Genomic DNA, 27,505 nt, shown 5'->3' with positions numbered 1-27,505 from the left:
GTCCAGTTGTGATGAGCATACATGCTTTTCTCACCCTTGTCCCACTCACAGGGATGACTTCAGTGTGAAGCTGGCTTTGCTAAGTAACCAGTGGCAGGGTGTAGTGAGGCGGGCACAGCAGCAAAGGGGCATTATCGATAGTCTGGTCCGCCAGTGGCAGAACTACCGTGAGATGGCGGAGAAGCTGCTACAGTGGCTTCAAGAAGTGACTCGTGATCCAGATCTACATCAGCCAGGAGAACCAGTTGCCCTGCAACAGGCCAGAAACCTGTTAGATCAGATACAGGTATGTCACAACACTGTGGAGGTGCCTTTCCTTTTCTTATCACATTCTTCTAATCTCTATTCTTGTCTGAAATCAGTTCATATAAAACATTTATGCTTTATTATCTCTGCAAGCCACAATTCTAATTAAAACAGTCCCACAGACGCTTACACGCCACCCTGAAATAATTACTTTCTCATAAAGCTTGTTTAAAAACTTTGCATAATTTACGAGGTCACTGGAAGAAGATAATGCAAACCTTAATTTTTATACCTATAGACTGAAGGCATGACTTCGGGTTGTCAGTACGTTTGTCTGTCCATCCATATGTGAAGTCCATTCATGTGAATGCAATATCTCAGGAACACCTCGAGGGGATTTCTTCAGATTTGACACAAACATTCACCTGGACTCAAGGATGAGCTGAGTAAGAATTTGGTGTTCTCAGGTCAAGGTCACTTTGACCTTGCGTCCGTCTCATTCTCGTAAACGCAATATCTGAAGATGGCCTTCAGATTGAGAACAAACATCCACTTGGACTCAAGAATAAACTGAATGGGTTCTGTTGGTGGAAGGTCAAAGGTCATGGTCACGGTGACCTCATAGAACATGTTTTTGGCTATAACTCTAGAACTCTGGGAGCCCACCTTAAAACTGTGGTGATTGAATAGATCATCCGTGCTGCAGGGGGGAAGACATTTTTGAAGCATCCATGTTTTCACAGACATAGATGTAAACTGTAAGAACAACTTGACTGATGCACGGAGGCAGACAACCAGTGGCGTATATCTAGTTTCGTATCTACCATGTTCAGTCATCGCAAACATCTATCTTATTTAAAAACTTTCTACTTCTTGTCAATCATCACACATTTAATTGTCCATAGCAAATCTAAACCTCCTACTAACAAACCCACACCCCTTTTCCAACCTTAGACTCCCTTAGTTAACCTGTACCCCCTCTGCCCACTGTCTCTGTCTCTGCTCCTCCAGCTGAGGGAGCGAGTGCTGCAGAGGCAGCAGGGTGGCTACATCCTGACGGTGGAGGCCGGCAGGAGCCTGCTGCTGTCCGCCGATGCCACGGCTGAGTCCACCCTGCAGACGGAGCTTATGGACATTCAGGAGAGGTGGAGACATGCCCACCACCGCCTGGACCAGCAGAGGAGGGAGCTGCACAGCTTGCTCAAGGTCTGAGAAAACTACATCTGGAATAATTGTCAGTGTGATTGGTGTTGTATTATGGGATGTCCTGCACTACTATAGGTATGCAAAGCCTCATTTTAACACAGTCTGTGCTGAAGGCAAAGCTGTGTCTTTACTGTGCTGCAGTCAGTGCAGAAGGTGCTGTGAAGGGTGCTGAAGGGCAGCTGAGTCTTAATGAGCCTGTCTTGTTGTGCATGCAGGTCACTGAAACAAGGTTATTGCATGAAGTATTCAGCGCTCACTTCTGTATAGCATCTGTGTGCACTCACTCAGGCTCAAGCATTACACAATGGCACAAAGATACAAAAAGTGCCAGCCCAGGGCACAAATCAACATGAACATGCACACAGAAGGAGAGTGTGGGCTCTGCGCAGTGAGCTAGGATGATTTTCACCCTGCTGTTACAGTGCCCTGTTTTGAATGGGACAGAGTGACGCAGTCTAAAAGATGCATCTGGGAATTTGGCTTTTTTTTTTGTTGAGCATGCTTCTCTTCTCTCTTACCATTAATCTTATTCTCCCACGATCGTAGCTATTCTCTCTCTGCCCTCCTTGGGTTCCACCTAGAGAGCATCTGCTGTAGCTATTCTTGTCTCACCCTGGCTGTTCTTTTAACCATGACTTTTGCTTCAGGTATGCCATTTTGCTGCAGCATTTCTTACCAAATATTACCCTTTTTTGTCCTGAATTGGACCCATTTTCAGACTCTAAAAATAGCTGTAATCTGCGCCCTCTGCAGCAGAACCTCCCTCTTTATGAAGCGGTGTTAATTCTTCCCCTTTGCTGTTGGATTTTTGCTGTGTCACTCTCGTTGTGTTGCTTTGGAGGTTCAGAGCTGAGTGGCCTGACTACAGCATGATAATTGGTGTGGCCTCACTTTAGCTTTGATGTGTGTTTGTGTGCATGTGATTGTGAATTGTGCAGCTTACCCATACTGATGCTACTGCTGCAGCTGCAGGAAGAATTCATAGCAATGTTCCTGAAAAGATCTGCAGTCTGTGGTTGTGTTTGATTGCATATCTGTGCGTTTTATGCTCTAATTCTTATTGTGTGTGTTTGTGTGTAAGTAGAACTGGGAGCGATGTGAGAAGGGCATAAATGCGTCACTGGAGAAGCTGAGGGCCTTCAAAAGGAAGCTGTCTGTGTCACTGCCTGATCACCACGAGGAGCTGCACTCGGAGCAAATCAGATGCAAGGTGAGGGGAATCTAATTCACATTACATCACTACACACACTAATGTCTTACAAATTCAGATTGTTTATTCCTTCTTGGAGAATTTGTTTGGATCTATGCAATTTATTCTTTTTTTTCATATGCATCATATACACATACACACGCTCACTCTCTCTGTCTCTCCTGGTCTGTATCTTTCTCTCTCTTTCACACACACACAGACACACACACAAACACAGACCCAGACTTGCCCTCCCTCTGCCCCTTAATCTGGCTACGAGGACAAACAGATAACCAGACAGACCAGAAGCAAAAAAAAAAACCCAAACACAAACAAACATCTTTATCTATCAGCTGCTGTCTCATTGTGTGACCTTGTTTGTTTGGTTTTGAGACTGTTGGTATACATCTTATTGTTTCTCCTGCAGGGGGGAACATTTTGAGTCTTTAAAAATCCATATCATTTTTGGAGTCTTGCATTAATTTTATTATCTGTTAAACAAACCTTGGTAAAGAATGATTATTATGGCTCAGGCTGAAATGATGCTGCTTGAATGAGTAAACACTGATGCCCACATTGTTCCCAAAGCAGTCATGTAATTTTGTGTGAAAATTCACATGATGATTTGCATTTTTTTTGTAAACCCAGTGGGCACTGTATGCAGTCATGTTTCATGCATGACATTTCCTCAGATCCTCGGGGAGGAGGGCTGTGAGAGTAGCTGCAGATAGTCAACATCAGCTGAGGAGAGAGAGGGGGTGGGGAGAGAGAGAAGGACAGAGAAAGAGAGGCTGCGTGCGCATGAGAGTGAGCGAGAGAAAGAGAGAGCATCCTGGTTGCAGTGGGGGTGTATTTATGTATGTGTGTGCGCTTCCTTTTGTGCGTGTTGCATAATGGAGACATTCTCCACAAATGAATACACCGCAGCAAAACCGTCACAGTGACGGAGGAGGAGGAGATGTAAGGTTGGATGTGTCTGTTACCTTATCTTGCCTTTAACCTTTACTGTAGCTGTTTTATTTTAAAATTTGAATGTAAAATGTGATTTTTTTTTCCCTTAGAAAATTCTTTAATTTAGGAGAATTTTTGTGTATTTTTGCTACATTTTTGGATTGTACATTTGCTTTTCCTCATCACTGTTTCTAAACATGCAGCAGCTGCAGTTGAGCCTCTGTAGTTCTGCTCTGTTTGACTGTGGCTGCTTATCTGAGTGTATTTCTGCATATCTTGCTGTGTGTAGTATATCATCTTCATGTCACGTCATGTGGATTCAGGAGTTGGAGAGCAGTGTGGAGGGCTGGACCGATGACCTCACTTCCTTGTTCCTGCTGAGGGATTCCTTGGAGGGCGCGGTCAGTGCAGATGACATCACAGTGCTACAGGAACGCCTCCAGCTGCTTCAGCGTCAGTGGGGGGAGGTCTGCCACCAGGTAGATCACACAGTTCACATCGCCCTTATTTTCTTGTCTTAATGAGTGTTTTAAAAGGCTAATTATATTATTTCTCTGACAAGCTCTATGAGTGCTTTCTTTACGTAATCTTCTACTAATTGGTGTTGCATCCTGGAGTGTCTCCACACTTAGCGGGTTTAACTTTTGCCTTTAGCAGCAGTGCGAGCAGTTGTAGTTAATTTTGAGAGTTCAGCTATGGCTAACTTTCCAGTTAGAAGCATTGACAGGATGGCCATATTCTGGTTGTTGTTGTTGAGTAGGTTTTTGTGTTTTAACCTAAATTGTCAGACCACTGATTGTTTGAGTTTTTCTTCTTTCCCTCAATCTTTCCCACTACTAAACCACCAAATGATCATATTTGACTCTTTTTCTCATAATTCTTTTTACATCTTGTCCCTTGTATCCTCTCCTCTCGCTGTCTCTTGTCCTCTGCTCCTCTTCATCACCCTCCTTTGCCCCCTCAGCTTTCCCTGCGCAGGCAGCAGGTGAGCGAGAAGTTGAATGAGTGGGCTGTGTTCAATGAGAAGAACAAGGAGCTATGTGAGTGGCTCACACAGATGGAGAGCAAGGTCTCTCAGAATGGGGACATCAGCATTGAGGAGATGATCGAAAAGCTACGCAAGGTAATTTCAGCACACAAACTTAAGAAAAAATATCTGAAATGCACTCAGGTAGACATTATTGGTCTTGACACAGCTATGCATGCAAGCATCCACTCAGTGCAACCAGTGTTGAGTTGGTTCCACAGTGTTTTGATTAAAGCATCTCCATACCTTGGTCACTGCAATGCAATGAATGATTTACTTACTTCTGTACTATATTTACTGCCAAAATCATACCTAAAAAAATATTGTTTGTTGTGATTTTCAAGGACATAAGAAATATCATTAAGCAAACTTTTTATAAACCTAAATAACCAATATGCAAGAAGATCTGAAATAAGGCATTTAAATAGCGTTAATGGCAGCAGAGAGTCCAAGTTTGACCGCTTTTGCAGATTATTCCATGTATAAGATGCAAAGTGAAAGAATGACATTTTTCCTCGTTCAATACTGATTAAGGAAATGTGGACCAACAGCCTAGACTGTGAGTGAGCACCAAGATTATGTGAGCTCAGAGGTAAAAGGGATGATATACAGAGTGGCAGTATCTGTATCAAAACCTTATAGATTAATACATTTGCATTTGGATGCAGCTTCTTGATTGTAAGTATTTACTGCACAGTGAGGGCATTGCTCTACAAATGTTTCTACTCTCTGACTTGACTAATTAATGTGGTCTCATCTGCAGCTTTGATGCACACTTGCATGGAAACACACATACACTGTTAACCACACTCACACCTCCATGTGTTAACCTGCTTGGTGTCTCACTCACAGGACTATCAGGAGGAGATCAGTGTAGCTCAGGAGAACAAACAGCAGCTGCAGGTCATGGGCGAGCGTCTGGCCAGGGCCAGCCAAGACAGCAAGGCGGCCGAGATCCAACACAAGCTCAGCAAAGTCAGCGAGCGCTGGCAACACCTACTGGACCTCATCGCTGCCAGGTAGGTGCATAACACTCTAATGAGCAGGTGGAGAGTGTCTGATAGTAGAGTTTGAGTTGGTTCTGTGAAGGTGGAGAGAATCTTTCATTGAACTCCAAAAACTTGATACAACACATTTGTATTTTCTCCTAAAAAGGCTTCAGAAATATGATTAGAAATAAGAATATGAGAGATGATATGAGACTATTCAGGGTCATGAAAAGAAAGTAAGATCATGGATCATAGATAACATCACATAGGTGCACACAAGTAACATTTAAAAAGTGTCACACTCCGTCACAATGCAACTCTTCACCCCACCTATCCCCCTGCGTCTCTCTCCTGGTGGAGAGTGGATTATATCAGAGTGGCATGTCTGTTCGTTACCATGGTATCCTTCCTGACCCTCCAGCACACGTGACGGGGAATTCATTTTCCCACAATGTTGCTGAGGCATTTCCTGAGTTTCTTGCTCTGGGCCTTCCACTTAGTGAGGCTGCAAACTAAGCAGAAAGATGTCACATTCCTCATCCCGACTCGACTCTCTCATTTTGTCTCCATCTAACTTTTTGGCACGCTGGAATTAATCTTTTGTAGACTGAGTGGATTCAAAATGCACTTAGAAACTTGTGTAGAGCAGCTGGCAAATACAGGTCTTAAGCCTTTACCCAAATTATTTTTTATATTATTTCATCAGATCTGGCTGTTGAATACAAATATTCATTTTTTTCCCCATACAGACTACCTGACAATCAGAAAATCCATTAGCATGAGTTTCAGTGGTGATTTCAACCACATACACATGGTCAAATGCAGCAGAGGCATGAGATAATATTTTGAGGGTATAAACATCCCAAACACTGAAAATAAGAAAATACAGTCAGAGGGCACAGAAAAATACACAGTTACACACTTCTAGTGGGTCATAAGTGGGATTTCTTCTGTTTGAATTTATACATTTTTGGAAAAATCCTGCAAAGTATATCTGTAAAAAAAACAAAAATAAATAAGTAGTTTTTATGTTGGTTTAAATCTAAACACCTATTTCTGTTGTGAATGAAAAATGACCTGACCCAAACTTTGACTCTTAACTACCCCCCCTCGCATGTCCTCCGGCTGTTGCCCCCTGGGACTGTAGTGGATGAGAGAAGAAAGGGAGGCTAGAGTCTGACCTCATACAGACAGCTGCACTCTCTTTGTCTCTGATTTTTCCGTCCTTTACTAAAAAACAACAGGAGAGACAGTTTTTAGTCATTACAGAGAGCAGAATTCTTTTGTTTCTGTGGAATTTTTATCTTGTGGACTAACTAATCAACATTTTTTGGAGATTTTATTTTTGTAGGAAAAAAAGCTTGATTATTTTTCTCCTGCAGACATGTTTTAATGGAAAGCTTTTAATCTCTTAAATTCACTAACATGCACGAGGCCTCCAGCCTTTGAAATTTAGAATCGATTTTGTGTGTATCTGGTGTATGATACTCTGACACAGGCCAGCTCTGTGGCACATGCCTCTGACTGTAAGTCTCATTTTAGAAACAGCAGCACTTGTCACTCTCAGGCTTTCTCTCACACACACACACACACACACACACACACACACACACACACACACACACACACACACACACACGAGCACAGCCACACATACATATACACTCATGCCTGTGTGGGGCTCTCTTTTTTTAACCTTGGAGCAACAGTTGATAAGTCACAGTTGTGCCACTCCACCACTACCTGCTTGCCCTCCCCCCTGCACAGACAGAGTTTAGAGAAAGTCCCATGTGGAGCACGCAGACGGAAGAGAAAGAGTGTTTGGATCAACACCGTTACGCTTCCTGACGTTAACGTTGTCTTTGGGAATTCCGCTCCCCCATGGTTTTGGACTTAGGGACGGATAATATGGCAGGATGCCCAAGTGAGGATCTGCCGGATTGCGACTGCGATGTCAACAGGCAGGACAAATTTAAGAATTTATGTTGAAGCTTTTCTTTAGCTGTTGTGTTTTTAACCAGCTTTTGCTATGTATAATTATCTTTTCTAGGAGTTTTTAGTGTCATAGCGTCAAGATAAGAATGTTTTAAGTTTGTTTCTGCTCATGTTGAGTTTTAGGGTTTCTTTCTTCTTTCAGCAGTATTTATTTTTTTATGCTTCATGGTTACAAGGAGATCTGGTTTAACTAGTGTGTAAAAATAATTTCTTCAGTGTTGTTTTAACTAGTCTGGCCTTCAATTTTAGGGTGGAGGTTACCACACAGTATAATAACTTGAAGTTTAGACTATAGCAGGAGTGTCACCTTCATTGTCAGTGTGAGTTCAGCATCATTATTTGATTGACATCAAAATTAACCTGACCCAATGAAGCTGTGCAAACGTTTTATAATAAGTCAAAACAAATGCTTACTTATTTTATTATATGAAGTTTGTATTTGACCAAAGACTTCAGTGCTGTGCAGAGAATTATGTGCAATTCTATGCAATTTATGGCCTTATAATGTAAACACTTAAACTGCTGTATCCTACAGTATGTTGCACTGTGAGATGCCTTAAAGCATATTTAGGAGTTTCAAGATGTGGTGTGCAGCTGATAGGATGCAGCACATAGTGCCACGGAACAGAGCTGCAGTGATAGTGGAGCAGACATGAGCTAAATGTGTCTATTGTTGTCAGATTATGGTCTTTACTTTATGTATTATTGAATGGCCAACGCCTTCATTCTCATCATGTTTGGTGAGACAGTGAGGGTTGCATTGCTTTGCAGGGTGGGGAGTTGGATACACAAAGTGTTGTAAGAGTTGGATGTTTGCTAATTTAAACATGTTACACATATCGTTGGTTGCAGTGGCAAGGGTTTGGAAATGTCACGCGTCTGAAGATCCAAAATGGGTCCCAGTTGTTGTGAAGGGTCAAGTAAGGATTCATCACTTCCCAACAAAAATATCTATGCACATCTGAAATAATACTCCTCACACTCAGGTTACACTTTGGTTCAGTTTAAACATGGTGCTTAGTAACTCTTTATTTTGTGTCTGAAGATGAAAGAGTGCATTCTTTGAGATTCACACCTAGAATTTTTTTTTTTTTTTATTATTTTCACTCTTACTTCAGATATACAACATAATCCTAAGATGTGGTCAGTGTGTTTCTCTTGTGAATTAAAAACTTTTTTCTGCTTTGCTGATATTAGATTTCTTGTTATAACATTTACATCTATGCGAAAAGAAGCATAAAAAGGTATTTCTAAGAAGATCAGACACTGCTTTGATACTTTTATGCATTTCAACAACTTTTGCTATTCGGTTTATTTTGTTTTGTTTTATTTGTTTTGTTTTTGGACAGCTGTTTGTATAACAAAATATAAATTAGGACAGATGCAGTATAATTGCTGCTCAGATTTTTATTCAAAATTTAAGAACTTTGTACATTTTAGGCGAGATAAAGTAAACACATAGTTGCTATGAAAAATTTGTGAGGGCGAGACGCGGGGAAAAAAAAGAATATCAGTCAATAAGGTTTGTTAGAATAAAACAAGTCTATAAAGGGATTTAACCATTATGTTTACAGCACATTTTATGGTTTGTTGTTGAGCAAGATGTACAAGAATCTGTCAAATAATTTCCCTCTTACCACATTGTGTACCTTGGTGTTTACAGATGTCCCATGTGTTCACTCAGACTCTGTTTCTCTTCCAGGGTGAAGAAGTTGAGGGAGACCCTGGTGGCGGTGCAGCAGTTAGACAAAAACATGAGCAGCCTACGTTCATGGCTTGCTCACATCGAGACAGAGCTGTCCCGGCCCATCGTCTACGACACCTGTGACGACCAGGAGATTCAGAGGAAGCTCAACCAGCAGCAGGCAAGTTTGACCACACACACAGTCGTGGGCTGCAAAAGTGTGAAGAAGGAATAGTTTACTGATGTGTTTACAGGCCTTTGAGGAATGCAAATTCTGCAGCTTTTGACCAGTAAGTGATAAAAACATCCTGTCTTGCACACACTGCAAGATGTGTACATGCAGATATACAAGCGCCTTCACTGGCACAAACCTACTTGAGTGTGTCTGTGATTGTGTACATCTCTGTAAATATTAAATAACAGCAGAACAACATGACTCAAACTGAGTCGGTGGAAAAGGGTGACACTGAATCACAGGGGAAAATTCACAGCATGACTCATGACATACATCTCTGGCTGTTTGTTTAGAGCCCACAGTCAGTATCAGTGTGCTTCCTGCTGCCAAGATGGTGCTCTAAATGTGGACTGAATTTAGAGTCCCCACTGACCTTCCTCTCCAGAGCTGCAGTTAGCTAACACAAGCATTTACTGCACTCAGGCAGGCTGACTGTGTTTCTTTTGCACACTGTCGCTGAATTAATTAATGGCATATAAAAACGTGTGTGTCAGCAAACATCAAGCAACATTTAGCCGCATTTAGAGAAACGCTAAATGCTACACATACGACCTTTTAATGCTGCAAAAACCATGTATTTCTTCTGACTGTCTTGCAGGAGCTGCAGAGGGACATAGAGAAACACAGCACAGGCGTTGCATCCGTGTTGAACCTGTGTGAAGTCTTGCTCCATGACTGCGATGCCTGCTCCACAGAGACAGAGTGCGACTCCATCCAGCAGGCCACCAGAGGGCTGGACAGACGCTGGAGGAACATCTGTGCCATGTCCATGGAGAGGAGGCTCAAGTCAGTCCCTCTTGGTTATGAATTAAGTCTTGCACTTTATATCTGCATTCATTTTGCATGCACTGGTGATAATATTGAGGCATTGTTAGCCAGTGCTGTCTTCTGAGTGGTTAATGACTTTTTAAACTTGCAAAGTTACTTGGCGATCTGGTTTAACAAGTGTTTAAAATACAAATTCTATTGTGTTATTTTAACCAGTCTGGCCTTCCATTTTAGGGTGATGGTCACCACAGAGCATAATAATACATATAATAGCAGTGCAGGATTATATTTGATTGACATCAAAATTATCTGGCAGTTGAAATGTTCATAAAATTTTCTGTCAAACATTTTTCATGCATTCATAGTTGAGATGTTAACATGGAAGATTTCGCCAATTAGGTCCTTCATGGGCCAACCAAATCCTAATGCCCTCTTGAGTGCGCTGTAATTCTGCTGATTTTACTGCCACTAATCTACTTGGTTTTATTCTAGAAGAGTTTACCCTGATTTTATTAAATTATTTCTCTGTGCAGGATTGAAGAGACGTGGAGGTTGTGGCAGAAGTTTCTGGATGATTACTCCAGGTTTGAGGATTGGCTGAAGACCTCAGAAAGGACAGCAGCTCTTCCTAACTCCTCTGGAGTTCTATATACTGTTGCTAAAGAGGAGCTTAAAAAGTTTGAGGTGCGTCTGTTTCACTTTTATTATCAGAATGTGGAGTAAAAGACTGCTGCATTTGTACTGTGTATAAATATTTGAATTAGTGGCTTGTTTTAAATGCAGTATTTTTTCATGTGCATGCTTTGATGTTTTTAAGTTTCCTGTCAGACATTTGTGTTTCTTTATGTGAACAAAATTCATTTCAAGACGGAGACTGTCAATGCAGGGTCAATGAACAGAAAAAAGATACCAGAGTGTCATGTTGCTCAAACTCATCTGCACTGGTCTGCTCAGCTGCTGCAGTCGATCACTCTGCACATGCTCATTCCTGCTAATAGACTGTCTGGCAATGAGAACTGCACTGCCTGACTGGAAAGTCCATTATAGTTAAACATTGATTGGCTGCATATTTGGGGTTTTGAGCTTTAATATTAAATGACCTTTGATTAATCAGTGTACTTTTTTGTTTGCTTTAGTTTGTTTTTTCTCTTTTTCCATTTTCTTTCTCACTGCAGATCAGAAAATCTGTTAACAGATGTAATGTGCCATCTGTAGTCCTTGTTAATTTGCTGTCTTTGTGCATGTACATGAACATATATTAAGAAAAATATAATATGGCATACATGTTTCCAGTTAAGAAGGTCTTATTCAGAGCTTTAATTTGTGTGTGCCTTTTTTTTTTTTTTTGCAGGCCTTCCAGCGTCAGGTGCAGGAGTGCCTGACCCAGCTGGAGCTCATCAACAAACAGTACCGTCGCCTGGCCCGGGAGAACCGCACCGACTCTTCCTGCCGCCTCAGGGAAATGGTGCATGATGGGAACAGGCGATGGGATAACCTGCAAAAGAGGGTGACCGCTATCCTACGTAGACTTAAGGTAACATCATGTTGTATTGTTAGCTCAGTGAAGTTTGTAACACAGGTTGTACTGATGGGCCATGTCCATATGCAATGATATCCTCCTACTTCACTTTATGAAATCAATAAATTTATTAAACAACCCAGCAAATTTAGAAATCTAAAGAACAATTAAGCACAATTGTTTATACGTCTCCCTGTGTTCATTCAGCACTTCATCAGCCAGAGGGAGGAGTTTGAGACGGCACGAGACAGCATCCTGGTGTGGCTGACTGAGATGGACCTCCAGCTGACCAACATAGAGCACTTCTCTGAGTGTGACGTCCAGGCCAAGATTAAACAGCTCAGGGTAAGACTGAAATATTGGTTCTTTGATGACACAACAAGCTAATATTATATACAACAATAACAAATGCAACAACTCCATTAAGACTCCACATCAGTACAAAACCTGTATAAATACAGTATGTCCCCTGTTTTAACTTAAGCTTTTTCTCATATTGTATGCACTTTCTGCTTCAGTATGAGGTACCTTTTTCTGCAGTTTACCATTATTATTCTGTGAAGAATGTGATGATTGGTGTTGGCAACAAAGAATTCAGTTTTGGAAAATATCATACAAGTGGATTTTAAAAACTCCTTGACTGTGCTCTAGTGCTGAAACCATCATTTGGTTAACTGATTAGGTCACCTATCACGTAAAATCACAAAATCACCCAACACTAAGTAACCTAGCAGAAGATTCAAGCTTCCTGTTTTGCGGTAGTACAGTTGGCGGGTGTATTTCGACCGTGTCTTCTAAACAAGGTCTATGGATTATCTTAAGTAACCGGGCCTTGATTTCTTGAGAGAGACATTGCTCTTAAGTTTTTCAATTGTACTTTTTGGTGCTTTGAGCACCACAAGCAAAATACTATCTAGTTCAATTATTTTCAAGAGAAGGCAGACGTCTCTGGCCAAAATCGTCGTACTGTCAAGAGTAAATATTTGAATTTTTTTAAATTTTGGGGTGAACTGTCTCTTTAAATGATCATATCATTGTTAGAGAATCTGCATTATGCAGTTGTCTGACCTGTGCTATGTGTGTGTGTGCGTGTTTCTCAGGCGTTCCAGCAGGAGATCTATCTTAACACGGGGAAGATCGAGCTGGTGTTCAGACAGGGTGAAGCTCTGATTGAGAAGAGTGAACCTCTGGATGCAGCTGTCATCGAGGAGGAGCTGGAGGAGCTACAGAGATACTGCCAGGAGGTCTTCGGACGAGTCGACAGATACTACAAGAAACTTACACGACTGCCTGTGAGCAAAGATGCGCAGACAGCAAACATCAGCTAGCATGTAGAAATACTCTGTCATGGAGCATTAAAGCAATATTCCTCCTGTGGAAATGCACACTGAAACTCAAGTAAGATAACAAAAGAAATTTAAGTCTGATAGTTTGCAAAGAGGCAGTAGGATCTGATTTCCCGCTGAAGTGGCGTTCATATGCGGGACTGCTTTCTTAGGAAAGGTATTATGCAAATGAATGCTTCACAGGACAGATTTGCATCAACAGCTCACATAGAAGTACTCACAGTTGTAATACCCACATGACGCATGTTACAACTTGATGTTTTATCCCTGACTTTGAACTGTGTGCAGGGGCTGAACTCGGTGAACGCTGTAAACATTAAATCAACACTACAGCTGTCTTCCTTAACCATCGGTGACATGGTGAAAACATGTGTTCCACATAGTTTCATGCTGACAGCTGCTAAGGAGCAGAATTCACAGTCACGCTGTTTCATTTGCATGTCAGTACAGCTCACATACTCACCTCACAGCATCTCTCAATCTGCGCTCTAACACCTCGTAGTTACACATTATTTTGAAATCCTGTAACCTTTACAGAGGCTGGCACTCCATTTACTGTTAGTCATTTTGTCCCACCTATTATCTTGCTTTCCTTCTTCTCCTAACATTTTCCCTCTCCTTCTCTGCCAGCTTGCTGACGATGAGCTCGATGGTTCAGACAGAGAGCTGGATGTTGAGGAGGGAGGTGAGCTCTCTGAGCTGCAGTGGGGCGACTCCTCTCTGCCCCGGACGTCCAGCCGTCCAGCCTCGGGTACAGCCACCCTCATCCGGGCTGACCGTTCAGGACGGGACACTCCGGCCAGCGTGGACTCCATCCCGTTGGAGTGGGACCATGACTATGACCTGAGCAGAGGTCTGGACAGCCCTGGAGGACGAGGTCATGGGGAGAGGAGCAGAGGACAAGAGGAGGAGGATGAGTATCTGAGGACAGCTGCCACGGTGCTGTCAGGTTCGTCCAATTCTGCAATTTTTCTACCGGAGGATTGGCTTAATGGATATTTTCTGTTTTCTTGTAGATGTAACCATAAGATACTTTTGTAATGTGTCATTTTAAAGGTCTGTAATTTTCTTCATTTCCCAAGGAGTTTCTTGGAAAGAACTATGTAATTTTGTACTTATTATAGGGAAATTAGCAACAGTGTTTTAAAATTAAGGCTGAGACCCTCTGGTCGGGTGGTTGATAGCTTGGTTGATATGCTCTTGTCTGACCAAATTCTCATTGGTCAATCAATTGCTGGGTTCACTTTCATAAGGCGGTGCTTTCACCCGTGTTTATTCCCAGCTAAGCACCCCAGGCGCTCTTTTAAAAAACACCCAGCTGGGAACGCTAGAGAGCTCTAGAGGCTCAGTGTTTCTTCATCTGAGACACTTTGGTTCCCTCACTGATTTGGTGGATAATTGCTGTCAGTGACAAGCACAATATTTTACCAAAACTTTTACAAAAACATTAGCCCCAGTAAAAAACAAATATAGCCCCAAATAAAAAAAAAAAAAAGTAAATTAATTATATATATTCGGTTTAAACTGAGCAGCTCTGTCAGGCAAACTTTCTTATGAACCAAATTGCATTTTTTTTCCAGGACACTTCCATGATCATTTTAAGGAAATTACAGACACATAAAATGAAGTGTTACCAGTGTTTTCTATGAGATCAATTTGAGTATGAATTTTGATATGTTTGAAAAAATATGATTTTATTGTTAGTTAAATGGCAACAACGATCATGTGATTAATTTGTGTTTTGTATTTTAATCATTATATTTTGTAATTGATGTTTGTTTGTTTGTTTGTTTTTTAACTAAAGATCTAGGTTTATTTTAATCAGGTAGAAATGATCAGAGGGGTTTTAGTGGTGAGGAAATATTCATTGTTCCCTTGCAATTTTGGAAAACAATGTGAAGGTCTGCCACTTGAAAGAAATCAATCCTAGAGCAAAAAGTTATTATACAAACATGTTTTTTCCTGTATGCTGGTTTGCTGTGGAGGCTGTCTTAAAAACATGACACAGATTATTGTATCTTTTCAAACAAGTGTAATCTCAACTAACAAGTGTTTCAACCAAGTTCAGTAATTGCCATAGATCTGTTTTAGTCTCAGAGGCACACATATTTAAAAACACAAAAAAAATCAAAGAGCTCCGAGGTATACAGCCAGAGCATTAAACCGTGCCCGCATTGTAAGTCATCTATGTTGTATGTCTCTCTTCCCAGATGTAGTTATCCCAGAGAGCCCAGAGGCCTATATAAAACTGACTGAGAACACATTGAAATCATCCTCTGGTAGGAAACAGCAGCCCCCTGGTTCTGACATAAGAGAGCATGCCATAAACTACAACTAAAACACGCTTTAAAAAAAAATTTAATACCACCAAAGGAAGCATCATTTAGGCTGCATGTCTCATTATCCAGAAAAATCTTTGCGTATTACAGGTGCAAAGATGACATCACTGCATGCTGACGTCCAGATCATCTAAATGTTAATCTCAACCATTGCATTACTTTACGTTTTTGTTTGTTTATTTTGTTAATCATTAATTTCACAGCTGATATCGCTGTTAACATATTAAAAACCTGACTTCTGTGTTCTTTTCTGCCATAAGTTGTCATTATTTTGCATTTCAGACTAATGCATGCCATTAAAGCATCAGTCTACACCAACAGCATGCTAATTTTAAAAAACACACTGCCATCGAAAACTTAACACTCATAGTTTTCCTGACTCCATCGTTGTCTGTGCAGGTGAGCCAGGCCAGCTGGAGGCCAGTCTCAGACAGCTGGATCAGGCTCTGGATGCAGGACGATGTCACCTCCAGCAGAGAGAGGCCACCGCCAACCGCTCCAGCCCCGACATTGACTCCACATACATGGGCTACGTGAGTCCTCTATTTTCTAGCAGCGCTGCTGCCTCAAATCACATTCTCACATGCACATGAGTGATAAATATGTCATTTAGGCATACTTAAAAATCAACATATAAACCTTTATTGCAAGCCAGAACATGATCATCGTTAAAATCTCATGTCATCCCTGCAGATGCGTCTGATGGGAGAGTGTCGAGGCAGTATAGACGCAGTGAAGAGAGCAGAAGGAGAGCTGACAGAAGACGAGGATGACATGCCTGGACTCACCAACCCCACCAGCACAGACGCTCAGAGTGCAGGTCAGTTCCAATCAAACACACACACACATATCATGATGGGTGACCTCCTCCTATGAAAGCTTTTTAGGCGGTGCTAAATAAATGAATAATACTGTTTCCTACCAGGTGTGATCGAGCGCTGGGAGCTGATCCAGGCTCAGTCTCTGAGTGAGAAGCACAGGCACAAGCAGAACCTGCAGCAGTGGCAGCAGCTGATCTCAGATTTGCAAACCATGAGAGCCTGGTTGGGTCAGTCTGAGGCTGAACTCAACCAGCTGCGAGGGCTCGATCTCAGCACTGACATACACACCATCCAGCAGAGAATCAAGAAGCTCAAGGTTTGTTTATGTTCTCCTCTGTCTGTTCAATTACTGTGTTATGGCTTGATGTTTGAATGTCTTTTAAGTTGTTCCATCCTTACAGGGCTCCACTTCCTGGCTCACGCGTTAAAAAATGTCCAAATCACAACACAGCAGTCACTGATTCCGTTGCCTTCATTCGGCTGATTTATTGTCACTTGGAGAAATAATTAAAGAATCAAACAAGGAAAACTGTCTGCTTAACGTGAGGTCAATAGACTGTACTGATGCCCCGTTCTACACACTTGCTTGCTGAAGCGACAAAGACTAAGTCCCACCCCTTCTCTTACAGCTGATCATCATCTACTACATCACACAGCCGAGCCTTCACGTCACGAAACAAAGGAAATCTGTATGCAAATTGGGCAACCTGTGACAATAATAATTTAACATAAATATGGCTCTAACATGCTGTATCAAAGCAGCAATTGTTTGTCCAACAATGTTAAAAATAAATGTTTCTTTTTCAACAAAATATAGATTATTTTTTTGGGCCCAAATCTTATTGCAGCAGAATAATCAAGTAGGCTTTAATGCATATGGAAATTGCAACCATCAGTTTTGCAGCATCAATTTTTTTCAACCTTTTTTCTTGCACACTTATCTGCAACAGTCCTCATACAGCATATTTTCAGGAAATGTACATGATTTGTTTGTCTGCAGTACTTTGACCCAACTGGCCTTGTATGTAATGCCCTACTTCTTGTGCAGGGCGCTGAATATTTTGTCCTTCCACTTACCCTTACACACACAAAAACACACACTCACTCCTCCATAACTAGTCCAGTTGTTGCTGCCTGTAAAGCATGAGGCAAGATATCACTATTCTAAAAATACACGCCTCTGAGCTTAATAACATTCATCAAACTCCACCTCATCCTGCAGCCCTCTTGTCTGTAGGCACCTCATGTATTCTCAGCTTCCTCTGTCAAGTAGTCTACAGTCTGGCCCAGTTCAGTGTCATTATGAATAATTTCCTACATAATGATCTTTTGAATTCTTTACTTTTGACTCTTCATTTCAGGAGCTACTGAAGGGGGTAGATGCCCACAAGTCGGAGGTCTTGTCCATCAATTTGAGCAGTGCAGACTTCCTCCAATCGGAGCCTGACTCTGAGGAGGCATGGGAGTTAAGGGACAGGCTAAAAGAGATGAATGCACGGTGGGATCGGCTTGGTACCTCCCTGGAGGACTGGAGGAAAGAGCTACAGAGAGCTTTGATGCAGTGCCAGGTATGAAAAAACACACACATCAGCAAAGTGTAAAGTAATAGGCATCATTAATTTGGTTCTCTAATTTTATGTTGCATAGTCTTTTATACATAATAAAAATAAACCTAACATGATTGAGGTGTACTTTATAAGTAACCTTTATATAGAATTTTGCAACAAGGCATGTTTAAAAATGTTATACTATATCATATTAAACTAGGCTATACATTTTTTTCTTAGATTTATTAATTACACACTACGTCATATATTTTTTTTAAATGGACTCTATGGTATCAATTATTTTTTTTGCATTTTCTATACTATATCTTGTATAAGAACTTTTTACTGTAATGATATACTTTGAAATTTTCACAACTTTCAGTAAGTCATTCTATAATGTGACTGTTTATTACAAAATATTGAAAGACTCTCTCATGACTTTTTTAAAATGGAATATCATATTTTATCTTTTGTATGAACTTTTTCTCATCATACTATACCATTAATTTCCCAGTGACATTTTTTTCATCATTGTTCTCTGTGACTTATTAGGTTTTTTTTACAATATACTATACTATGACTTTTGTTTTACAACATACTATACTTAAAAACAAGTTTTACTTCAAACTATGACTTTTTTAACAAACCATTCTATGTTTTTATAACTTTTTTTAGACCATTCTATACTATGATTTTTTTCCACTTTTTTCAACATGCTATACTGTGATTTTTTCACAACAGTATACTTTGATATGTTTTAGGGTTTTTTTCAAAATGCTATACTATCATTGTATTTCAGCTAGTTTTAAAGTTTTTCTATGTTAAACCATATTCATCACTTTTTATAGCAGTATACTATCACATTTTTTCCCTTTTTTTAACATGCTATACTATGACTTCTTTTGACATGCTATACTATTACATTTCTATCACATTTTTCAAGATGCTATACAAATACTATACTATGACTTTTTTTCAGCATACTATACTTTGACTTTTTTATTTTTTATTTGACATGCTATGCTATGATTTTTTTCCCTTTTCTTTTCTATAACAATACTATGACTCTTTTGACGCAATTATTTTCAGTTTTTACAGGATGCTATACTATAAAGTTTTTTATGTGCCATACTGTGCCTTTTTTCAACATGCAATACTAAGACAACTTTTTAATTTTTTATCGACTTGCTATACTATGAATTTTTTAAACATTTCTCCACATGCTGAATGATGTCTTTCAACATGTTATACTGTGACTTTTTTTTCTTTTTTGACATGTTATAACTTAACATTTTTATCAGTTTCTTAGATATGTTATACTACGACTTTTTTTTCCTAGTTGTTATGAAACCTGGATATACATGTGTGCGACTCCCCCACTCTCCCATTCTCAAGAAATGCTAACTTACAGTAGTATCGAGAGCAAAGATGCAGTTTATTACCTCGGACGTAAGCAGTGGCCAACACAACATACAAAAGATGCTTTAAACCCTAGGCTTACCTAATAAGAGACACAAAAGTCAAACAAAAGACAGGCCTCAAACCTGGGTTCCTAAAATGAAAACAGGAGAAAAAACTTAACAAAAGAAAAATGCTACTCATTCCTGGAAACTGCAAAAAGTGCTTAAATATTGACAGTGCTTAATAATAGACAAAACAGAAGTATCAAAGGTACTCATTGACAAATCATAAAATTATCTCACCCAGAAAGGGAGATCCTCAGGCAGCCTCAGTTTAAAAAGTCCTCTGATTCAGAATGAGCCAATCCTGTGACAGCTAATCCCTCTGTAGCAGCCAATCCCAGGACACCACCTCTCAACCTCTCAACGTCCACTCCACCAAGAACACATCTCAAAACATGCACACACCACACTTTTTTTATTGTATTTTCGACGACATATTATGGATGACTTTTTTAATGTTATTTGAATGACATACTATAATATGATGTTTTTTTGTTATTTTTGACAACATACTATATTGACTGTTTGATGCTATTTTAAAATTATATTTACCTAAAGTTTGTTTAAAATGGAGCTTTTAACTTCAATATAATGCTGGAAAGTTTAATAAATAATAAATCATATGTTTTTTTACACTCCAACACACCATGCTAAAAAATGTGTCAGTGAACTATTAAGGCAAAAAACAAACCACCAAAAAAGGCATATATTCATATCTCACTAAGGAGTAAAAGGGAACCTTTAACCTTGACAGAAATAGTGATTTGATGTATATTGTTATATATATATCGATATCCGCTGATATGAAAAAAATGATCATGATAAGACATTTCTTCCATATTGCCCAGCCCTATTGTACAATTATTTTCCCAAAACCAGCTGTAAACCACATAGTATACCATGTTATAGTATAGTATAGTAGTATAGTATAGTATAGTTATAGTATAGCATGTAAAAAAAATGACAGAAAACGTCATAGTATAGTATGTCAAAAAATGTCGAAATAAGATAAGAGATTGAATTTTATTAATCCTGAAGGAGATTCTTGAGCCAGATTGCTCCAAAATTACAGTAGCAAAAAGAATTTACCAATAAAAAATAAAATATAATGTGTGTCATAATGTTTAGGTAAAAAATAATATTGGACATGGAATGTAAAATTATACATAAGTAAACTACTCTTGCACATGGTAAGTATTATACTTCAGTTTTCCCTCCTGTGGTGCTCCTCGGTGGCCTCAGTCTACGGCTGAAGGTGCTCTGTTAGGACTTCAACATGGTGTGCAGTGTTGAGAGATGTTGTCTATTATACTGAGCAGTTTCCTTAGCACCCTCCTCTCTGATACCTCGTCTAAAGACTCCAGTTCCACCCCCAGGCCAGAACCAGCTTTCCTGATGAGCTTATTGAGTCCTATTGAGTCAGGCTCAAGCTGAATAAGTTTTGAAAAAGCCCACACATCTGAGTAGCACATCCTTTCAGCACTCTGGGGCTGAGGCAGTCAGAGCCTGCAGCCTTTCCTGGAGAAAGGTGACTGAACTCTTTTCTCACTTCCACCACAGTGATGGTGATCGGAGAGGCTGGATGGTTGTTTGATAGCCCCGATGGAAGAGGGGGGCAGGAGGGCTGAGGGGAATAGCTGGGAGAGTCAATGGGGAGAGATGGTGGGATGAGGGTGTGGGGGAAAGGGGAGAGTCTAACAATCTACAAACTATTTAAAAGTTGTCAGGGTGACATAGTTAAATTCCCCAGAGATTGCTATGATATTGGGTGCAGAGTCTTTAATCTCACGGTCATGACACTGATGTCCTCAGCAGCCCACGGCGTGTCTGCCGGGGGAGGAATGCAAACAACAATGATAATGGCCTGGGAAAACTCTCTTAATAGTACGTGGACGGAGACTTACTACTAACAGCTTGGTGTCTGGGCTGCACACACATTCTTCATAGTATTGTGTCCATGGTTGCACAACTTATATGAAATGTCCAAAAAACAGCTGAAAACCACATAGTTTAGCGTGTCGCGACATGTCATAGTATAAAATGTTGAAGAAACAGCCAAAAATGTAAATGTAAAATAATACAGCATATTGAAAACATGATGTAAAACGACATTGTCGAAAAATGTGAAAATATGACTTAATATAACTTAATTAGGATAACAAAGTTTGTGGAAAATGCCAAAAGAAAACAGCTGAGGACCACATAAAATAACATGTCAAGACACATCATAGTATAGCATGTCAAAGAAATGGCTAGAAACATCATAATATAGCATGTCAAATAAACCACCGAAAAACGTATCGTATATACATAAAGTATATATATATATACATATATATAAAAAGTATATGTATATATATATAAAGTATAGTACATCCAAAAATAACAATAAGAAAAAACAGCTGAAAACCATACAAAATAACATGTCGAGACACATCATGGTATTGAATGTCACATAGTATAGGATGAAAACATCATAAAACAGCATGCCGAGAAACGCCATAACATTGACTGTTGCAGAAAGAGCCAAAAACACCATAATATGGCATGTCTGAGAAATGGCCAAAAAAGCAAGGCAAAGGTATGGCAAAAATGTCAAAAAATAAAATGTCCCATAAACAGTTGAAAACTGCGTTAGAATGTGTGCCAAGACACTCCATAGCATAGAATGTTTCAAAAACAGCCAAAAACACCATAATATTGCACATCAAAAAAATGACCCAAAATGAAAGTCTATAATATAACAAAATGTCAAAAAATGACATGTCCCAAAAACAACTGAAAACAGCTGAAAACCAAATTAAGTACCGTGCCGAGACACACCATATAGCATATAATATGGCAAAAAAGCTGAAAACCGCATCAGTTAATGTGCCATGTAACAGCCAAAAACACCATAATATGGCATGTTGAAAAAATGTCCCAAAAAGCAAGTCAAGAGTATGGAAAATGTCAAAAATGAAATCTCCCAAAAACAGCTGACAACAGCTTAAAAGTGCATTAAATAGCGTGCTGAGACACATCAAAGCATAGAATGTTGCGAAAACAGCCAAAAACACCATAATGTGGTGTGTCAAAAAGATGACCCAAAAAGCAAGGCTATAGTATGGCAAAAATGTCAAAAAATGGCGCGTCCCAAAAATTGCTGAAAACAGCTTAAAACTGCATTAAATAGTGTGCTGAGACATGCCATACCATAGGATGTTGCGAAAACAGCCAAAAACACAATATTAAGGCATATCGAAAAAATGACCCAAAAAGCAAGGCTATAGTATGGAAAAATGTCAAAAAATGACATGTCCCAAAAATAGCTGACAACAGCTTAAAACTGCGTGAAATTGGGTGCCGAGACACGCCATAGCAGAGACTGTTGCAGAAAGATCCAAAAACACCATTATTTGGCATATCGAAAAATATGACAAAAAAGCAAGGCTATATAGTATGGCAAAAATGTCAAAAAATGACATGTCCCAAAAACAGCGGAAAACAGCTTAAAAGTGCAGTAAATAGCGTGCTGAGACACGTCATAGCAGATACTGTTGCAAAAAGATCCAAAAACGCCATAATTTGGCATATCGGAAAATATGACAAAAGAAGCAAGGCTGTAGTATGGCAAAAATGTTAAAAAATGACATGTCCCAAAAACAGCTGAAAACAGCTTAAAACCGCGTTAAATTGCGTGCTGAGACACACCATTGCAGATACTGTTTTAAAAACGGCCAAAAACACCAAGATATTGCATGTCGGAAAAATGACCCAAAAAGCAAGGCTATAGTATGGCAAAAATGTCAAAAAATGACATGTCCCAAAAACAGCTGAAAACAGCTTAAAAGTGCATTAAATAGTGTGCTGAGACACGCCATAGCATGGAATGTTGCAAAAACAGACAAAAACACAATAAAATGGCATGTCAAAAAATATGACAAAAAAAGCAAGGCTATAGTATGGCAAAAATGTCAAAAAATGACATGTCCCAAAAACAGCTGAAAACAGCTTAAAACCGCGTTAAATTGCGTGCCGAGACACGCCATAGCAGATACTGTTGCAAAAACAGCCAAAAACACAATAAAATGGCATGTCGAAAAATCTGAAAAAAAAAGCAAGGCTATAGTATGGCAAAAATGTCAAAAAATGACATGTCCCAAAAACAGCGGAAAACAGCTTAAAAGTGCAGTAAATAGCGTGCTGAGACACGTCATAGCATAGAACGTTGCAAAAACAGACAAAAACACAATAAAATGGCATGTTGAAAAATATGACAAAAAGCAAGGCTATAGTATGGCAAAAATGTCAAAAAATGACATGTCCCAAAAACAGCGGAAAACAGCTTAAAACCATGTTAAATTGCGTGGCAAGACACACCATAGCAGATACTGTTGCAAAAAGATCCAAAAACACCAAAATTTGGCATATCGAAAAATCTGACAAAAAAGCAAGGCTATAGTATGGCAAAAATGTCAAAAAATGACATGTCCCAAAAACAGCGGAAAACAGCTTAAAACTGCGTTAAATTGCGTGCCGAGACACGCCATAGCATAGAATGTTGCAAAAACAGCCAAAAACACAATAAAATGGCATGTCGAAAAATATGACAAAAAAAGCAAGGCTATAGTATGGCAAAAATGTCAAAAAATGACATGTCCCAAAAATAGTTGAAAACAGCTTAAAAGTGCGTTAAATTGCGTGCCGAGACACGCCATAGCATAGAATGTTGCAAAAACAGCCAAAAACACAATAAAATGGCATGTCGAAAAATATGACAAAAAAAGCAAGGCTATAGTATGGCAAAAATGTCAAAAAATGACATGTCCCAAAAACAGTTGAAAACAGCTTAAAAGTGCATTAAATAGCGTGCTGAGACACGCCATAGCATAGAATGTTGCAAAAACAGCCAAAAACACAATAAAATGGCATGTCGAAAAATATGACAAAAAAAGCAAGGCTATAGTATGGCAAAAATGTCAAAAAATGACATGTCCCAAAAATAGTTGAAAACAGCTTAAAAGTGCGTTAAATTGCGTGCCGAGACACGCCATAGCATAGAATGTTGCAAAAACAGCCAAAAACACAATAAAATGGCATGTCGAAAAATCTGACAAAAAAAGCAAGGCTATAGTATGGCAAAAATGTCAAAAAATGACATGTCCCAAAAACAGTTGAAAACAGCTTAAAAGTGCATTAAATAGCGTGCTGAGACACGCCATAGCATAGAATGTTGCAAAAACAGCCAAAAACACAATAAAATGGCATGTCGAAAAATATGACAAAAAAAGCAAGGCTATAGTATGGCAAAAATGTCAAAAAATGACATGTCCCAAAAACAGTTGAAAACAGCTTAAAAGTGCATTAAATAGCGTGCTGAGACACGCCATAGCATAGAATGTTGCAAAAACAGCCAAAAACACAATAAAATGGCATGTCGAAAAATATGACAAAAAAAGCAAGGCTATAGTATGGCAAAAATGTCAAAAAATGACATGTCCCAAAAACAGTTGAAAACAGCTTAAAAGTGCATTAAATAGCGTGCTGAGACACGCCATAGCATAGAATGTTGCAAAAACAGCCAAAAACACAATAAAATGGCATGTCGAAAAATATGACAAAAAAAGCAAGGCTATAGTATGGCAAAAATGTCAAAAAATGACATGTCCCAAAAACAGTTGAAAACAGCTTAAAACCGTGTTAAATTGTGTGGCAAGACACACCATAGCAGATACTGTTGCAAAAAGATCCAAAAACACCAAAATTTGGCATGTCGAAAAATATGACAAAAAAAGCAAGGCTATAGTATGGCAAAAATGTCAAAAAATGACATGTCCCAAAAACAGTTGAAAACAGCTTAAAAGTGCATTAAATACCGTTCTGAGACACGCCATAGCATAGAATGTTGCAAAAACAGCCAAAGACACAATAAAATGGCATGTCGAAAAATATGACAAAAAAAGCAAGGCTATAGTATGGCAAAAATGTCAAAAAATGACATGTCCCAAAAACAGTTGAAAACAGCTTAAAAGTGCATTAAATAGAGTGCTGAGACACACCATAGCATAGAATGTTGCAAAAACAGCCAAAGACACAATAAAATGGCATGTCGAAAAATATGACAAAAAAAGCAAGACTATAGTATGGCAAAAATGTCAAAAAATGACATGTCCCAAAAACAGCGGAAAACAGCTTAAAACCATGTTAAATTGCGTGGCAAGACACACCATAGCAGATACTGTTGCAAAAAGATCCAAAAACACCAAAATTTGGCATATCGAAAAATCTGACAAAAAAAAGCAAGGCTATAGTATGGCAAAAATGTCAAAAAGTGACATGTCCCAAAAACAGCGGAAAACAGCTTAAAACCGCGTTAAATTGCGTGCCAAGACACGCCATAGCATAGAATGTTGCAAAAACAGCCAAAAACACAATAAAATGGCATGTCGAAAAATATGACAAAAAAAGCAAGGCTATAGTATGGCAAAAATGTCAAAAAATGACATGTCCCAAAAACAGTTGAAAACAGCTTAAAAGTGCATTAAATAGCGTGCTGAGACACGCCATAGCATAGAATGTTGCAAAAACAGCCAAAAACACAATAAAATGGCATGTCGAAAAATATGACAAAAAAAGCAAGGCTATAGTATGGCAAAAATGTCAAAAAATGACATGTCCCAAAAACAGCGGAAAACAACTTAAAACCATGTTAAATTGCGTGGCAAGACACACCATAGCAGATACTGTTGCAAAAAAGATCCAAAAACACCAGAATTTGGCATGTCGAAAAATCTGACAAAAAAGCAAGGCTATAGTATGGCAAAAATGTCAAAAAATGACATGTCCCAAAAACAGCGGAAAACAGCTTAAAAGTGCAGTAAATAGCGTGCTGAGACACGTCATAGCATAGAACGTTGCAAAAACAGCCAAAAACACAATAAAATGGCATGTAGAAAAATATGACAAAAAAGCAAGGCTATAGTATGGCAAAAATGTCAAAAAATGACATGTCCCAAAAACAGCGGAAAACAGCTTAAAACTGCGTTAAATTGCGTGCCGAGACACGCCATAGCATAGAATGTTGCAAAAACAGCCAAAAACACAATAAAATGGCATGTCGAAAAATATGACAAAAAAAGCAAGGCTATAGTATGGCAAAAATGTCAAAAAATGACATGTCCCAAAAACAGTTGAAAACAGCTTAAAAGTGCATTAAATAGCGTGCTGAGACACGCCATAGCATAGAATGTTGCAAAAACAGCCAAAAACACAATAAAATGGCATGTCGAAAAATATGACAAAAAAAGCAAGGCTATAGTATGGCAAAAATGTCAAAAAATGACATGTCCCAAAAACAGCGGAAAACAACTTAAAACCATGTTAAATTGCGTGGCAAGACACACCATAGCAGATACTGTTGCAAAAAGATCCAAAAACACCAAAATTTGGCATATCGAAAAATCTGACAAAAAAGCAAGGCTATAGTATGGCAAAAATGTCAAAAAATGACATGTCCCAAAAACAGCGGAAAACAGCTTAAAAGTGCAGTAAATAGCGTGCTGAGACACGTCATAGCATAGAACGTTGCAAAAACAGCCAAAAACACAATAAAATGGCATGTAGAAAAATATGACAAAAAAGCAAGGCTATAGTATGGCAAAAATGTCAAAAAATGACATGTCCCAAAAATAGTTGAAAACAGCTTAAAAGTGCATTAAATAGCGTGCTGAGACACGCCATAGCATAGAATGTTGCAAAAACAGCCAAAAACACCATAATTTGGCATGTCGAAAAATATGACAAAAAAAGCAAGGCTATAGTATGGCAAAAATGTCAAAAAATGACATGTCCCAAAAACAGTTGAAAACAGCTTAAAAGTGCATTAAATAGCGTGCTGAGACACGCCATAGCATAGAATGTTGCAAAAACAGCCAAAAACACAATAAAATGGCATGTAGAAAAATATGACAAAAAAAGCAAGGCTATAGTATGGCAAAAATGTTAAAAAATGACATGTCCCAAAAACAGTTGAAAACAGCTTAAAAGTGCAGTAAATAGCGTGCTGAGACACGTCATAGCAGATCCTGTTGCAAAAACAGCCAAAAACACAAAAATTTGGCATATCGAAAAATCTGACAAAAAAAGCAAGGCTATAGTATGGCAAAAATGTCAAAAAATGACATGTCCCAAAAACAGCT

General features: G+C 39.2%; 1 protein-coding gene across 7 annotated transcripts in view; it reads left to right on the top strand.

The window, feature by feature from the left end:
- Positions 1 to 27,505, top strand: part of syne1a (spectrin repeat containing, nuclear envelope 1a) — a 197,484-nt gene that overhangs the window by 147,698 nt on the left and 22,281 nt on the right. For 3 of the 7 annotated variants that reach the window (XM_088089594.1, XM_088089589.1, XM_088089592.1), the window contains 18 exons: positions 52 to 286; positions 1,258 to 1,452; positions 2,537 to 2,662; positions 3,916 to 4,071; positions 4,557 to 4,715; positions 5,472 to 5,638; positions 9,306 to 9,468; positions 10,121 to 10,308; positions 10,824 to 10,974; positions 11,642 to 11,824; positions 12,017 to 12,154; positions 12,910 to 13,101; positions 13,786 to 14,104; positions 15,366 to 15,434; positions 15,894 to 16,027; positions 16,188 to 16,314; positions 16,420 to 16,631; positions 17,677 to 17,883. In XM_088089594.1, the coding sequence (XP_087945720.1) occupies positions 52 to 286; positions 1,258 to 1,452; positions 2,537 to 2,662; positions 3,916 to 4,071; positions 4,557 to 4,715; positions 5,472 to 5,638; positions 9,306 to 9,468; positions 10,121 to 10,308; positions 10,824 to 10,974; positions 11,642 to 11,824; positions 12,017 to 12,154; positions 12,910 to 13,101; positions 13,786 to 14,104; positions 15,366 to 15,434; positions 15,894 to 16,027; positions 16,188 to 16,314; positions 16,420 to 16,631; positions 17,677 to 17,883 (3,121 nt within the window). Of the gene's footprint in view, positions 1 to 51; positions 287 to 1,200; positions 1,453 to 2,536; positions 2,663 to 3,915; positions 4,072 to 4,556; positions 4,716 to 5,471; positions 5,639 to 9,305; positions 9,469 to 10,120; positions 10,309 to 10,823; positions 10,975 to 11,641; positions 11,825 to 12,016; positions 12,155 to 12,909; positions 13,102 to 13,785; positions 14,105 to 15,365; positions 15,435 to 15,893; positions 16,028 to 16,187; positions 16,315 to 16,419; positions 16,632 to 17,676; positions 17,884 to 27,505 lie in introns of all 7 variants that reach the window. The other 4 variants (XM_088089591.1, XM_088089588.1, XM_088089595.1 and 1 more) reach the window with 2 other exon arrangements.

This window comes from Plectropomus leopardus, chromosome 16 (assembly GCF_026936395.1).
Source record: "Plectropomus leopardus strain MGB_pleo_1.0 chromosome 16, ASM2693639v1, whole genome shotgun sequence".
NCBI classification, from domain to species: Eukaryota; Metazoa; Chordata; class Actinopteri; order Perciformes; family Serranidae; genus Plectropomus; species Plectropomus leopardus.
The sequence above is the reverse complement of the archived record's forward strand: the minus strand, read 5'-3'. Positions and strand labels throughout refer to the sequence as shown.